The 14,206-nt window shown below is 51.9% G+C and overlaps 2 protein-coding genes across 8 annotated transcripts in view; one reads left to right on the top strand and one right to left on the bottom strand.

Moving 5' to 3' along the window:
* The window catches only part of Tnip1 (TNFAIP3 interacting protein 1), a 49,496-nt gene extending 44,002 nt beyond the window's left edge, over window positions 1–5,494 (top strand). For 6 of the 7 annotated variants that reach the window (XM_057773279.1, XM_057773276.1, XM_057773280.1 and 3 more), the window contains 2 exons: window positions 659–749; window positions 4,736–5,494. In XM_057773279.1, the coding sequence (XP_057629262.1) occupies window positions 659–749; window positions 4,736–4,818 (174 nt within the window). In that variant the 3' untranslated portion in view covers window positions 4,819–5,494. The remainder of the gene's footprint in view (window positions 1–658; window positions 750–4,735) is intronic. The other variant, XM_057773278.1, reaches the window with a different exon arrangement.
* Window positions 5,495–5,899: 405 nt separating this feature from the next.
* Window positions 5,900–13,978, bottom strand: Gpx3 (glutathione peroxidase 3). Its single transcript, XM_057773283.1, has 5 exons — window positions 13,821–13,978; window positions 9,303–9,456; window positions 7,691–7,808; window positions 7,230–7,329; window positions 5,900–6,905 (listed from the first exon to the last, which is right to left on the bottom strand). The coding sequence occupies exons 1-5, from the start codon at window positions 13,905–13,907 to the stop codon at window positions 6,684–6,686; spliced, it is 681 nt and encodes a 226-aa protein (XP_057629266.1). The 5' UTR covers window positions 13,908–13,978; the 3' UTR covers window positions 5,900–6,683.
* Between the last annotated feature and the right edge of the window lie 228 nt (window positions 13,979–14,206).

Here is a 14,206-nt window from a genome sequence, read left to right as displayed (position 1 = left end):
TCAGGAGGCAGAGGCAGGTGGATCTCTCTGAGTTTGAGGCCAGCCTGGTCTAGAGTGAGTTCCAGGACAGTCAGGACTACACAGAGAAACCCTGTCTCAAAAAAACAAAAAGACAAAAAAAGGAAAATAAGAAAAAGAAAAAAAGGTTGATCAAGCTAGATTGGCTCATGTAATCCCAGCACACCTAAGGGAAGAAACTTGCCCACAAGTTTGAGGCCAGCCTGGGCAACATAGTGAGATATAGGTCACCCTGGGCTACAGAGTAAGACTCTCCCTCAGAAAACAAAAGGAAAGAGGCATGAACTAAAAGCTCCACTTGGCCATTTTCTCACCTGAGTGATGTGACCCTTAGGATTTGGTACTTTGCTCCTGTGCGTTTAGGACTGTTCTGACTGTAGCTGCTGCTCTGGCTCTGGAATGTGGTTGTGGATTCTTTCTGGGTTTGGGGGGAGGGTGTTGGTCTTTTGGTTTGGTTTAGTTTGGTTTTGGATTTCTGAGAGACAGGGTTTTTCTCTATAGCCCTCACTGTCCTGGAACTCGCTTTGTAGATCAGGCTAGCCTTGAACTCAGAATTCCACCTGCCTCTGCAGTGCTGGGATCAAAGGTGTGTGCACCCCCTGACTCAGTTGTGAATTCTTAAGCACCCGTCTTGTTGCAGTCAGAGTACACCTGGCGTCCACCCTGTGCAGGGATTCAGAATCCGACCTCCCAAGTGATGGACCCGCCCCCGGACAGGCCTGCAGAACCAGGTGAGTGTGGGTGCCCTGGTGGAAAGGACTTTCACCAACCAGCATTGACCCAGTTTACAGATGCTGTTGCTTTCTGAGCTTGGTGACATGGAGGCCCAGCTTCCTGAAGTAGTGTTGAGAGAGGGAAGATGCTGACTGGAACTAGAAATGATTGGTAGGAACATACATTCGCTTTCTAGTACTGTGCTAGGAGCAGGCATGTTCCTATCCTAGTGAGGGGGCAGAAGTGTCACAGCCCCCCTCGTCCAGCAAGGATGACGCGACCACCGGAGCTCTTCTCACTGCAGTTTTATTCAGGACCTTTTGACAACTGTAAAATCTCTCTCTCTCTCCCTCTCTCTCCCGGGCAAACCTCTCCCAGCCCTTAAGTAGGCCTGGGCTGCCAACCTCAGATTGCCAGGTGGGCACTGCCCATAGGTCCACGCATATGCAAGCAGCTGACAGTCATTGCATGATAATAGCATAAGTCAGGCTTTAGCCATAGGAGTTGATTATCACAGAGAGCACTCGCTTTCGGGATCGCGGAGGGCGGGAGCCAGCACCATAGGTGCGACTCCACGCAGGTCTCTACACATAGCCATCAGGTGTGACTCCACACGGCTCTCTACACAGAAGTGAATTTTAGTACTCACATAGTCAGATGGGTGACACTTGAGTGCCCAGAAGAGCAAGTTTTGTGAGAGAGGTCAAAGGGCCTGACCTTGAGCAGGGTCAGGGAAGTTTTGTGGAGATGATGACATCCTAGCTAGACAAAATGGCTGAGACAATCAACTTCCGAGAAGGAAAGATTGGGGTTTTAGCTCAAGGTTTCACAGATTTGAGTCACTGGGTACTTGACCCCATCACTTTGAGCCAATGACTGTCTAATGCATCATGGCAGGAGAACACAGCAGAGGTTTCTTCACCTCCTGATGGCCAGGAAACAGGCGGGGGGAAGGGAAGGAAGAGCTGGGAAACCTGTCTTCTGCAGGGGCATGCTTGTAATGACCCAACTTACCCCCACTTCCTAAAGGTCTACCACTCCCAAAGGCTGGTGACGGAGGCATTTGGGGCCAACTGTCTCTAGCTCTGAGGCTTACGTCCATCTCACAGTGCATGCAGGTGATCTCCCAGAGTCCCCATGATCTTGACTCTTACGGCATTGCTTAAAAGCCCAGTCTCTAAGGCTCAATGCAGACTTACCTCAGAGAAGTTAACAGAAACAAAAAGAGACAGGCATGGTGGCACACACACACTGTTCCCATCACTTGGGAGGTGGAGACTAAAGGAGCAGGAGTTGAAGGTCATGCTTGTTTGAAGCAAGTTTGAAGCTAACCCAGGCTATGACTATCTCAAAACAAAAATCCAAAGAGAAAGTTTCATGCTTCCAGTACAGTAGACAGTGTTGAGCAAATCACAGAGTGACTGACCCTGTTTCAGACGGGAGAGTGAAAGACAAGAAGATCAGACTAAAGTTATACTAAAACCCAGAAAAGCAGACAAGAGCTCCTAGCTCTGGGCTGTCACTGTGGCTGGCTGTGCTTGCTGCCGTGGCTCCCCACTGATCCACATTCTACACTCCTGGCATCTTTAAATTCCTGGGGTCTCAAGTACAGCTTAGCTGTCATCACAGTTTACCTGCTACCCTGTCTGGATTGTCCACCAGAACATGGATCCTGCCACACACTGACCCCACCCCCCAGACCTTCCTTTGAAATCTGGGTGGAAGCCAATACCCCATAACACTTGGCACCATGCATACCTGCTAAAGTACCATCATGTGGACAAATGCCAACTTAACTGCGAACTAGAACTGTGCCACAGCCTGCTTGAGTCACCGTTGCAGTGGTCAGGGGCCTGTAAGTATGATGGAGCTGAACATGGCAGAGAAATCCTCTGGAAGTAGTTCTCTAGGAAGCCTCCCTGAAGACACATGGTGCTCTCATCTCAAATCAGAGACTTTACATGTCTAGGTCCTCTGACCTGGGACTCTGTAATAAACCAGTTGAACTCAGACCTGCAGTGATCCTTATGCCTTTGCTTCCCAAGTGCTGGGATTATGGATGGAAGTCACCATACTTCACTTGGGATCTTCCTATTATGGAGATACCCTCAACACATCTTTCTTACTATTTCTTGGCAAAGTCCTTTGCTGCTTTTTTTTTTGTTAAGGTTTATTATTTTTAATTGTAGGTGTGTGTATGTGTGAGTGCTGGCACCTATGGAAGTCAGGTGTCAGGTCCCCCTTGAACTGGGGCAGTAGGTGACTATGAACCACTCGATGTGGGTTCTCAGTACACGCTCTTAACCACAGAGCCATCTCTCCACCCCAAATTGCTTCTTTTGAAGGGTCCTCCTTGGCATACACTCGATGCTTCTTTTCTAGTCAAGCTCCAGTATTTTTTAGTCTGTCTGTCCTGCCTTTGCTCCTGTACTTAGAGTAAGTCTGACTGAAGGCAGTCAGCAGAGGCCGCGTGACCTTGACATTTGCTCCACCTCACACAAGTGTCAGGGCATGGACAAAACAGATGGGTTCTTGATAGAGCATAATACAAGTGGCCCAATTTCCAGTAGGATCTTCATGTCTACCCAAAATGTAATGAGCCTGGCCTCACTGCCCACACACCAGTCAGAATCGAGCTTTCTGAATCCTCACTACAATTGCCCATTTAGTTTTGCTTGCAGCCGTCTAGGTGCTTTCTGGGGCTCTGAACCGCATCATAGACTCCGTGATGATTGATCCCTCTCTTGGTCAGCAATTTTCTTGGTTGGCAGCTTGCTTGGTCAGTAATTTTCAGTGTTACTCAGCTTTCCATCCCTGGGTCCAAACACCCAAGATAATCTACTTACACAAAGGAAAGATGTAGTTTTGACTTAGAATTTTTGAGGTTTCATCCCATGGTTACTTGGCTCTGTCACTTTGGGCCTCTGGTGGCTGGCCTCTCCTAGTAGGAGTATATAGCAGAGTAGGCATGTTCACCCGGAAACAAGAAAGTGCGGGAGTCCCAGTACCCCTTCAAGGGTGCTCGTCTGGTGACTTTCATTTCCCCCACGGCCTACCTCCTAACTGTTCTTCCTGATAGCATCATGGGCTAGCTAGTGACTGAACTCTTAAATGTCTTTTGGAAAACATTCAAGATCCTAGTCATGCCATTTTAATAGGAGTGAAGGAAAGTGGTTGATTTCAGCATCTGAGGGAGCCAAGAACAAGGAGGTGTGAGAGCTCGGGCAAGGTGGGGTGAGTGATGTCAGAGGTCTCCAGGTGTAGGGACTTTGCAGGGTGTGGCTGGAGGGCTGGTCTGAATCCCGAGAGTAGTGTGGAGTCCCTGGATGTTGCATAGCATAGTGACCTGACCAGACTGGAACTTTGGAAAGCTTCGTCTGGCCACAGAGTTATTAAAGTCATTAAAGAGGCTAAAGGGCCTGGACCTACAAGCTAGTCAGGGGACATGCTTGTAGTTCAGGAAGCACTGAACCTGTGGGACTCCAGCAAGGCCATGTGAGAAGTGTCCATGGAGAGGTACTTCCTAGAATAAGTCACTGTTGTGCGGAAGTCAGGGGTAGTGCAAGCGGAGGTCACAGACAGATGACTCAGGCAGGGCTGGAGAACTTGGTGCTTGGAAGAAGGGATGGACTGACTGATTATTTCCCCAGAGGGTCTTTGAAGTCATTTGGGGCTGCCTTAATGAATGGCAGAGGGGGACATGGTAGGCAGGCCTGACCCTTCTTCCAGTACTTAATTTTGGGATTTGGAGATGGAGGGACTGAGTTCAAATCCCAGCTCCAGCACTTTATAAACCCCTCCTCTCATGCAGGGTAACAAATGACCTGCACCTCAGGGCTGGGTGCAGATTGCATGGTGAGCGCCTAGAGACATCCTGACATTCAGGAGCATCCAGTAACTAGCTGTTGTGTACCCTAGTGAGGAAGCCTGAGTTGGCATCTGTGTGAGACTGAGACTGAGCAGGCCACGTGATCTTAAAGCTTCCAAACTTCTGTTTATTTAGAGTCTGCAAAACATGACTGTGAGGGCCTCATTGAGACTGCATTGGCTCATTTGGCTCCACCTTCGTCTTGCAGAGCCAGCTGACCTCAGGTTGCCGAGAAACTAGAGGCCTTGTCGTGTTCTGTGTGGCCAGAGACTGGGATGAAGAGGTGACCCAAACCCCCAGCCCCACCTTGAACTTTTTACAAGACCAGGGAGACTACTTGCGAGGCCTCTATCAGGTGTGTCTGGATGGAACTAGGAAAAGCTCAACACACCCTGCCTCTTGCCAAGACGAGGGGGCCTCACCTGGCTTTGACCTGCCCTCTTTTGCTGAGGCTAATGGCTGTTCATCCTACAAGTGGGGTGCAACGAAGACCCCTTCCTCTCAGAACCTCGAAGAACTGGTTCCAGCCTCTCTGGAGACCACGCACAGTTCATGTGCGTGTGTACTTTTTGCTTCAAGCTCAGTAGCTGGACCTGCCCCATGCCCTCTCCGCACCCCTCCGTGAGGAGTTATGGGAAGGGGGCTCTGTTGCAGAAGAGAACCATGGGATGTTCTGGTGTCAGCATGCTCTCCACTGCAGCCATGGCAGCCTCTTAAGAGCCACCATCATCTGGGATGAAGGCCACACCATCGTGTCTGCCTGAAGCTGCCCTCAGCCCCCCAGTTAGATGTTCATGGTGCCAGAGGTCTGTATTAAGGTAGCTGTCTGTTGCTAGGCGGCTGTTTGCACAAATCTTGGACATAAATCCAACTTGAGGATCAACATTTTGTGACTGGTAGTTTTTCCATGCCCTCACGGCCAACAGGAATGCTGGTTCTGGTTCCTCCTTCAGCATTCCTTTCCTACATACCCCTGAGAGTGTTGCTAACATCTTAGGAGCACCCAAGGGTGGAGGGAGGGAAGATCCTGGGCAGGGGATCAGAGGACTTGGGGCTGGGGCGAGCCTTAGTTCCTGCCCTTCAGAAATGATACCGTCTGAGCCCTCCGTGCCCTGAGGAAGGTGGGTGAGACTGAGCTGATGTGAACTTGGTTATAGACTCCAGTAGCTAGACAAGGGCTGCAGTGTGGGCCTAAATAGACGCCAAGCCATAGGCTCCAGTGCACACCCTACACACCTCATTTTCTCTTTCTCCTTCCTTCACCCTCCCTGTTTCCATCCCCAGTCCCTACCTCCCATGCCAGGAAACCACCACAGGAAAGCTGAGCTGCTGCAGAAAGGCCTTTACTGGGCAGATGGGGTGTGAGAGATGCCAGTGGACAAAGTGAGAGAACAGCATGTCTTCCAGAGGAGCAGGGGTAGGATCCCTGCCTGGGAGCCTAAGCCTGAATGCACTAAGGGCTGGCCCCGCAAACAGGTTCAGGGGAGGCCCGCCCAGAAGGGCTTCGGGCCCCTCCTTCATGGAGATACCACCTCTGACTTGGGGTACATGGCCATCACACTCACAGTTGCCTTTGCTGTTCTCAGGAACACTGTGGGGTAGGGGTGGGACTCGGGAGGGCCCTTCAGGAAAGATGAAAGAGGCTGGCAGTATAGTGAACCCAGATGTGTACCGGGACTTAAGTGTGGGCATGTGGAAGACGCTGGCCCCAAAGGTGATGTCCAGGATGAGAAGGACTGTTGGACCTAGAACTGGTGTTTCCACTGGGTTCATTTGGAACAGAAAGCTGGAAAAAAATATGAAGGTATAGTTCCCCAGTACCAAGCTGTGAGCACAGCTGGTCCGTGCCTGGATATCAGGTAGGCAGACAGGTGGCTGTGTAGCCATGCACACATGGGCACAATTGTCACATGTGTGCACAGTAGTACAGACACATAGTTGTGCCAGGTTTGTCTTTTATGTAATAAGAAAGGGGGCCTGGGGCAGGTATAGAATGATTGGGAATGTGGGTTCCTTCCTGAAGAGCCCCTCTCCAGCCCTTGAATGATGGACAGGGGATAGAGGTGTGTGTGGGGGACATCAATTACTTCCATCTGGCCCCCAGGGCTGCCTGCTGCCTCATGTAGGACAGGATGTCCATCTTGACGTTGCTGACTGTAGTCCGGTGGTACCAGCGCATAATAGGTTTGCCGTCCGGCCCCACCAGGAACTTCTCAAAGTTCCAGCGGATGTCATGGATCTTCATGGGTTCCCAAAAGAGGCGGCTAGGTGAGCCCAGGAGCTCCGCAGTAGGAGGGCAGGAGTTCTAGTGAGGGTGAGAGGGGTGTCAGCCTATCTGGAGGCCCCTCCTGATTGCCCCTAAACCTTCCTGGGAGAAAACTTAAGGAAGGGCCCCAGTTTGAGAGCTAGAATGCTCGACTGCCCATCTCTGCCATGACTGGAAGGTTGAAGGCCCCTTGGATGGCCCCCCGCGGGCCTTTGCTGCACAGTAGGCTGAGGGACCACAGAGTCTGCCAAGCCCTCTTTCATGGGAGTACTAGACCAGGGCCAGGACATTCCTGGGGGCTGAGATGCATGGGGTGGGGCCTGAATAGCTGGGGGGAAGTCCCCCCAGATTACCCATGCTCACCTTCAGGAAAGTGTAGACCTTCTGTTCTTTCTCCCCGTTCACATCTCCTTTCTCAAAGAGCTGGAAGTTAGGGACAAAGCCCCCACCTGGTCGGACATACCTGCGAGGAATGTTCCTGGTGGGTCCAAAGGAGCCACACATGGCTCAGACATAAGGCGAAGGGACTGAGGGGACGGAGAGCTGGGAGTCCCTTTTATCCGGTGACAGCTCATTACTTGGACACCCACAGGCCCAGTGTGTATTTGCATCTCAGTTCCTTCTCTGCACCACCCAGCATACCTTAGGACTCCCAAGCAGTTCTGTTTCCTGTCCCCTCACCCTCACGCCATTAAACCCCATCCTGGGATGGGCATGGGGGAGCAAGTGACTGAGTGGCTGGCATGGAGACAGTCAACAACAACCCCTGCAGCCTCCCACTCCTCTGCCCACAGAGGTCACCATCTCCAACCACAAGAACTCACTTGAGACTGGGTAGGATCTCCGAGTTCTCACCCGGCTCCTGTTTGCCAAATTGATTGCTGGGGAAGCCCAGAATGACCAGACCGAATGGGCCAAGTTCTTCTTGTAGTGCATTCAGTTCTTGGCCAGGGAGAGAGCAAGAACAGGTGAAGAACTCGCCTCATCGTCCACTCGCCACCCACCCTTTCAGACCCTGGAGCCTCTGAGATCCAAGGAGGGAAGATTTCCCTAGGGGGACCCAGTGAGTCCTGTCGTGACTCCAGTGTGGGGACGGTGAGGTTTGGGGGGAGAGTCAGGAATGTGCTTCCTCACGTCTGTAACCATAGGGTCACTGCCTGGGTCACTCGGCTGAAGGGCTTCCTCAGGGTGGTGGTGCTGTCAGGATTCACATCCCTCCCATCCAGAAATTCAGGAACCCAGAGAGGCCTGGCCAGCCTCAGGTTTCCTCAGCAGCTCTGAACTCGGGTGCAGTGCCAGCCCTAGCCCATCTCTTCAGAGATGCGCTGCACTGTCCAAGGACTGGACAAAAGCACAGGGCACAGAGCCGCGGAACCACACACCCTGCCTACAGATCCAGGAATGCTCCTGCAAGTGCAAGCCCGGTAGCCAGGCTCTGCTTGACTCCAAAACATTGCCCCGAGAACCATCGAGCTTTGGCCTGATTGTTCCCTTGGTTCTGCCTGCCCTCACTGAGAAGAAAGGACAGAGGAAACTGACCTAAGGAGGCTGAGCTGCAGTCAGATGCTGAGTTCAGCCATCACCAGCCTTCTGGCCCTCGTTGTTTACACAGGCTGAGCCTTGATGCCCTTTCCTGTGTACTGAGTTAAGAGGAGGGCTGAGCTAGACTTTTTGAAGGTTTGCTTAAGAATGAACTGTTGAACCGGGTGTGGTGGTGCATGCCTTTATTCCCAGCAGTGGGAGGCCAGCCTAGTCTATGGATTGAATTCCAAAAGAGCCAGGGCTATGTAGAGAAATCCTGTCTCAAAAATCAAGCCAAAAAAACCAAACAAACAAAAAACCGGACTATTGGTTGCTGCCAGCATACCTCTTCCTTATCAACTTCTAGAACTCTAAGCTAATGGGTCCCGTTCTCCAGAGCAGCACTAAAAGAAGGGCCCACACGGATGGGACTGTAGGGAGAGAAGCACTCTCAACCAGCATGAGCTGCAGCCACCATTTCTTACTCCAGTCAAGGAAAGCAAGAAAGTACATAGCCCGGGTAGCTGGAAACTAGAATACTCCATCAGGCCTCAGCCTTATAATTATCTGCAGGAAATATGAAATGCAGTGGAGTTGGGATATAGACTTCGGCCTCTCAGTCTCCATTACCCTTTTCCCCTTCCACCTAATGGGATTAAAGTATACCCAAGGGGCTGGATAAATGACTCAGCAGTTAAGAGCATGGCTACTATTCTAGAAGTTCTGAGTTCAATTCCCAGCAACCACAGGGTAGCTCACAACCATCTCTAGTGAGATCTGATGCCCTCTTCTGGCGTAAAGTTGTACATGCAGATAGGGCACTCATACATAAAATAAATCATTAAAAAACAAGTACCTAAGTGACAGAATCAGCCCCCAACTAAGCAGTGAGTGAAGGCATGAGGGAGCTCTTACCAAGGTATTGGTCTGTTAGACCTCAGTAACTGGCAACATTGACAAAGAGGACATATTTTCCTGCGTATTGCTTAAAAGGGATGTATTCTTCCCCGTCGATGGTGAGGGCCCCATACTCGTAGATGGTACCGCTCACTCCTCTATGGCAGTCTGTCTGGAAGAGAAAAAGATGGACACCAGGGAACAATTAAGAGTGGAGACAGGAAGCGGACATTTCTCCACCTTCCACATACAGATGATACCCACCAGGAAGAGAGTGACTTACCCAGGACCATAAAACCTGGAACTGGATTAAAACTGAGGCCTCTCGTTCACTAATAAACACTCAGTATTTGCCTTAGGCACTCCTTGACTGCTGTGGAACCCTGAGGTTAGCAATACTTAACATCCGTATTTCATAGGCAGTTGGGCTGGAACGAGAGGCAGAGTCGGGTAGCTTCTGGAATAGTCCAGGCAAATATGAGGAGGCCTGTGCTAGGTAACTGGGAAGGAGATGCTGGACAGAAAGGATGTGTCAGGGTGGAGTGAGTCAGAGGCTCCTAGTCTGGAGGACTGGAAGGATGAGGTGAGAAAGCAGGGCCCCGAGACCAGGATCCAGGGAAAGGTTTGTCATGAGGGCCACCGTGTGAGGGAGAACAGTCTGCAGAGATGAGCGGTATGATGATAGCCATACACCCTCTTGTCTGTGCAGCTGCCACTCCAGTCTGCCCCATCCAGGAAAACGAGGGGAGGAGCCCTGCCACCAGATCAGTGCTATCCCCAACTGTCACTTCACCCTTAACTAGCCATTTTCAACCCAGAGAGAAGGGAAGAGACCCACTGCCAATCAACAAGATGTTACCCTGACCCCACCTCACCCCCAACACAGACAAGGGTCGTTGGTTCAGTAGCTGGGAGGGCCACATGGGAAAGGAAGATCACCCCCCTCTTCCCCTTGCTGCCAAAGCAAGGTCCACAGCCTGAATGGGTGAAGGAGCTATCCAGGCAGCAGGGTGGGGAACCGCTCGTGGGATGCAACCGAGTGCCTCTGTCATGAAGTCACTGCAGGCCTGACTGACTGGGTGAATCTGGCTGCCTTTGCGGATGGTCCCAGACAGCCTACCAGCTCTCCAGGCTGTGGTGCGACGTCCCTGCTCTCCATGAGTCTAGTATTCCGGGTCCCGTGACTGAGTGTTGGACTGGGTGCTCATCTGGAGAGCCCTGCTCCAGGCTTCTGAAGCCCCAGCTGGGATCACTTCCACCCTAAGAGGCAAACAGCCCCAGGCTTGGGGATGACAGTAATGCCAGCATAGGAGCAGAAGCAGGATGCGGAGAGTTCAGGACCAACCCGAACTATGCAGGGACATCCTGTCTCAGCAAGAACAACACAATATAAGCAGAGCAGATACGACCCCTGCTGCCTCCCTGCCTGTTGCCCCTCTTCCCTCACATCACCCCATGCTGCATCTCAGTGGTGAGGAGAAAATCCCAGGGGATGACTGAATAATGGAGTTTTGAAACGATGGCTTTGGGTGGAAGGAACACAGGGAGCCTCTTGAATTAGATGTTGTCTTCACTGCTTGTGTGGCACTGAGCAAGCCACTTGATTTTTTTTTAATTATTTATTTTTACTTATTTACTTTAATTCTTTGGGCATCAGTATAAGAGGATTATCCCAGCTGCTTCCCGAGGTGTGTTTTTGTTGTTTTGTTTTGTTCAGCTGCGCAAGTGCATGTAGAAGCCAAAGGAGAGAACTGTGAGACTTTCTCCGTTAAATTATATCATTCCATCTATTCACTTCTTTGGGGGAGGAAGCCATAGCATCCATGTGGAGGTCAAAGGCCAGCTTGCAGGAGTCAGTTCATTCCTACCATGTGACTCCTAGGAATCAAACTCAGCTCATCAAGTCTGACTTCCTCACTCACTAAACTATGTCGCTGGCCCTCTCCAACTTGGCTCACTGTTTGGCTAGGCTGGCCAGTGAGCTCCTGGATCTGCCTGTCTCTGCCCCCACCCAGTCCCCCATTGTTGGCACATATGGCCATGACTGGCTTTACACGGGAGCTTGGGATTTGAACTCAGGTCCTTGCTTTCATGACAATGATTTTACTCATTGAGCCGTCTCCCCAACACTTGAAATTATTTTCAGAAAACTGTTAACAGATCAGAACAGGCTTGAGTCAGCAGGGCATGGCGCTTACTGTGCCCGCAGCAAGGGCCAAGAGCCTGTGAGGCTCCTCCGTCGTAGTAAGGAGCTGCCTTAGATGTTTGCTAGCTGCCCTAAGAAATGAATAGAGACAATTGCTGTGCTCTCTATGGGGGGAGAATGGGGCTCGTGTGTGGTGAGTGAGCCATAGAAAGCGCTCACCAGCTCAGTCCCCACCAAAGCCTGTTCCTCCACTAGGGGCACCAGAAAAGAGTACTGAGGACACCAGAAGGGTGACACTGAGCCAGGCACCTGGCTGCGCAGGACTGCTGCTCCATGCCTTCCCCTCCTCCATCTTCTCACACCCCTTGGTGTGATGCTGTGGACATGACAGGTCCGAGACACAGGAGGCTTGCACTGGGCTCAGCTGTGCCCCTGGCGGTGTGTGCCCACACCCCTCACCTCTCAGGATTCCAGCCTGTCCGCTTTAAGATGAAGTGGGATTCAGGGCCACTTAAGGCCCTTCAGCCTTGACGTCAGCCTATGGTCCCATGATGCTCTCTGCCTCGTGCAGTCACCTAGAAACCAGCGGTTACTAGGCTCCCACGTCAGCAGCTGTTGGTCTACAGCTCTGCAAAGCCTTTTGCAGCTGTGAGCTGGACCAGACAGAAGACGTCCCCTCTTGTCGCTCCCTCCTTCTGAGTCAAGAGGACATCTTCCTATGGCTGTGTCACCTTGGGTCTGCACATGTCCCTCCCTGAAGTTAGGCCGAGGCAAGCGGTTGCATCCCAGAAGTCAGAGTGGTAACATGTTAACTCTAAGGACCTAGAAGGCCAGATGGGCATGCCTGGGCTGTCATGAGCCACAAGCTCGGCTAGTTGTGAGATAAGATCACACCTCACCCTAAGACTTTTCTAGACCATTCTCTCTCTTCTATCTGAACTCACCCATCTCGCCCTGATTCCATGGACGACAGCAAAAGGCAGTGATGAGTATCATGGCCCATGTACTTACCTGCAGTCTCCTTAGGACAGGTTTCAACCCACCCCACGCTATTCCCACACTGAGGCACAGGGCTGTGGCTCAGTCCACCCCACCTGTACTCCATACCCTAATCTTGAACTCCGTCCCGTCTCTGTCCTAGAAAATGCCTACTGAGCTGGTGCCCAGGAATAGGGCTGGAGAGAAAAACGAAGGCTCTACAAGTACCCCATCTGTTTAGACTAAGGAGCTGAGGGCAGAAAGGACTTTAAAAACAGGAACCACTCTTGGGACTAAGGGTGGACAGATGCTGGGTAGTGGTGGCATAGGCCTTTAATCCCAGTGCTCAGGAGGCAGAGGAAGGCAGATCTCTGTGAGTTTGAGACTAGCCTGGTCTACAGAGCAAGATCCAGGACAGGCTCCAAAGCTACAGAGAAACCCTGTCTCGAAAAACAAAAAATACATAAATAATAAACAACAAACCAACGAGGTGGACAGAATCTGGAAACAGCATTGTAGACTTTACAAGATCTTAGAATGAAGAAGACCCAGGGGATTTTAGAAACCCAGAAGCCAGACAGACAGACAGACTGACAAAGATTGAAGACATCTTTCTCTTTCCTTGGGTCTGGCTCTACTGCTTTCTGCCTCCTCACCCTAGGGAAGGAGAGAGGTCTGCAGAGCCCACCAAGGCCTGACCAAGGAGATAAGCATGCCATGACGTCTGCCTTCAGCCTCCGCATCCCCACTCCCACTCAGGGTGCCACACCTCGACCAGGTAGTTGGAGCACCAGAAGACTCTGCCTGGCCTGGTTTGGCTTTTGTAGCAACTGTGTTTGCTATGTGACTGACCCATGAGCTGTGAATAGGGAGGGCAACTAGAGGGTTCCATAGCCTCCCAATCAACCTCTCTCCTCTCCAGCTATACCCTGCTGATGGAGAAACTGAGGCCCAGAAAGGGATGTGCCTCCAAGCCAAAACTCTTCCTGTAGCAAATCTCTGTCTCCAGTGCCCTGGGATGAGTGAAGAGGCTCTCAGCCCACCTCTCTACCCCCAGCAATTTTTCAGAATGGCCATCAATTGCACTCTCCTGCTGCCTGCGGGGTATGGGAGAGGGGCAGGAACCCACACCCTCTTCAAAACCCACTGAATGGGACAGTCGGTCCCAGGAAACTGGATGTGGCGAACATATGAACTCAGGCAAGACTGTCCTCCCGGGTTCGTTCTGCCCACTGAAGCACGCGGGTCTGGGTTTGATGGAAAGGTGCAGAGAGTGAGGGTCGCAGAGCGGGGTCGCCGCGGCAGGGCAAGATGGGAGCACCCGGTGCCTCTGGGGAAGCGGTGGCTCTCTCTGCTGCGCGGTGGACACCTGGGCTCAGTGAACTCGTCTTGCGCCCTGGAGGTTCACTCACCTTGGACTTCTCTTGTCCCCGGCCCGGCGGAACGAACCCGGCCAGGAGCAGGGACAGAAGGCACGATGCCCGAAGGAGTAGAGCCATGGTGGGCTGGGAGCCTCTCGGGATGACCACCGTCCGTCTGAGGTGTCCGAGGCGCTCAGCCACCTTTCAAGCCCTCATCGGTAGCCAATCCGCAGCTACGCCAGGGTCTTCCTAGCCAATGGCAATGCGGCTGGTATTTCAAGAAACGAGACATTCCCGCCCCTTTTTCCTCCCTCTCTCCAGGCCCGGGTGACAGTGGAGAGAAGGGAGTCAGCTGCCAGGGAAGAACTAGAGATGGGCGCGGCCACGACTCCAGACAACACCCAGGATGCAGCTCTCTCCCCAGCCTCTAAAAATCA

This window comes from Chionomys nivalis, chromosome 7, assembly GCF_950005125.1.
Source record: "Chionomys nivalis chromosome 7, mChiNiv1.1, whole genome shotgun sequence".
In the NCBI taxonomy this organism is placed as follows: Eukaryota; Metazoa; Chordata; class Mammalia; order Rodentia; family Cricetidae; genus Chionomys; species Chionomys nivalis.
Note: the sequence above shows the minus strand (reverse complement) of the source record. Positions and strands in the feature narration are given on the sequence as shown.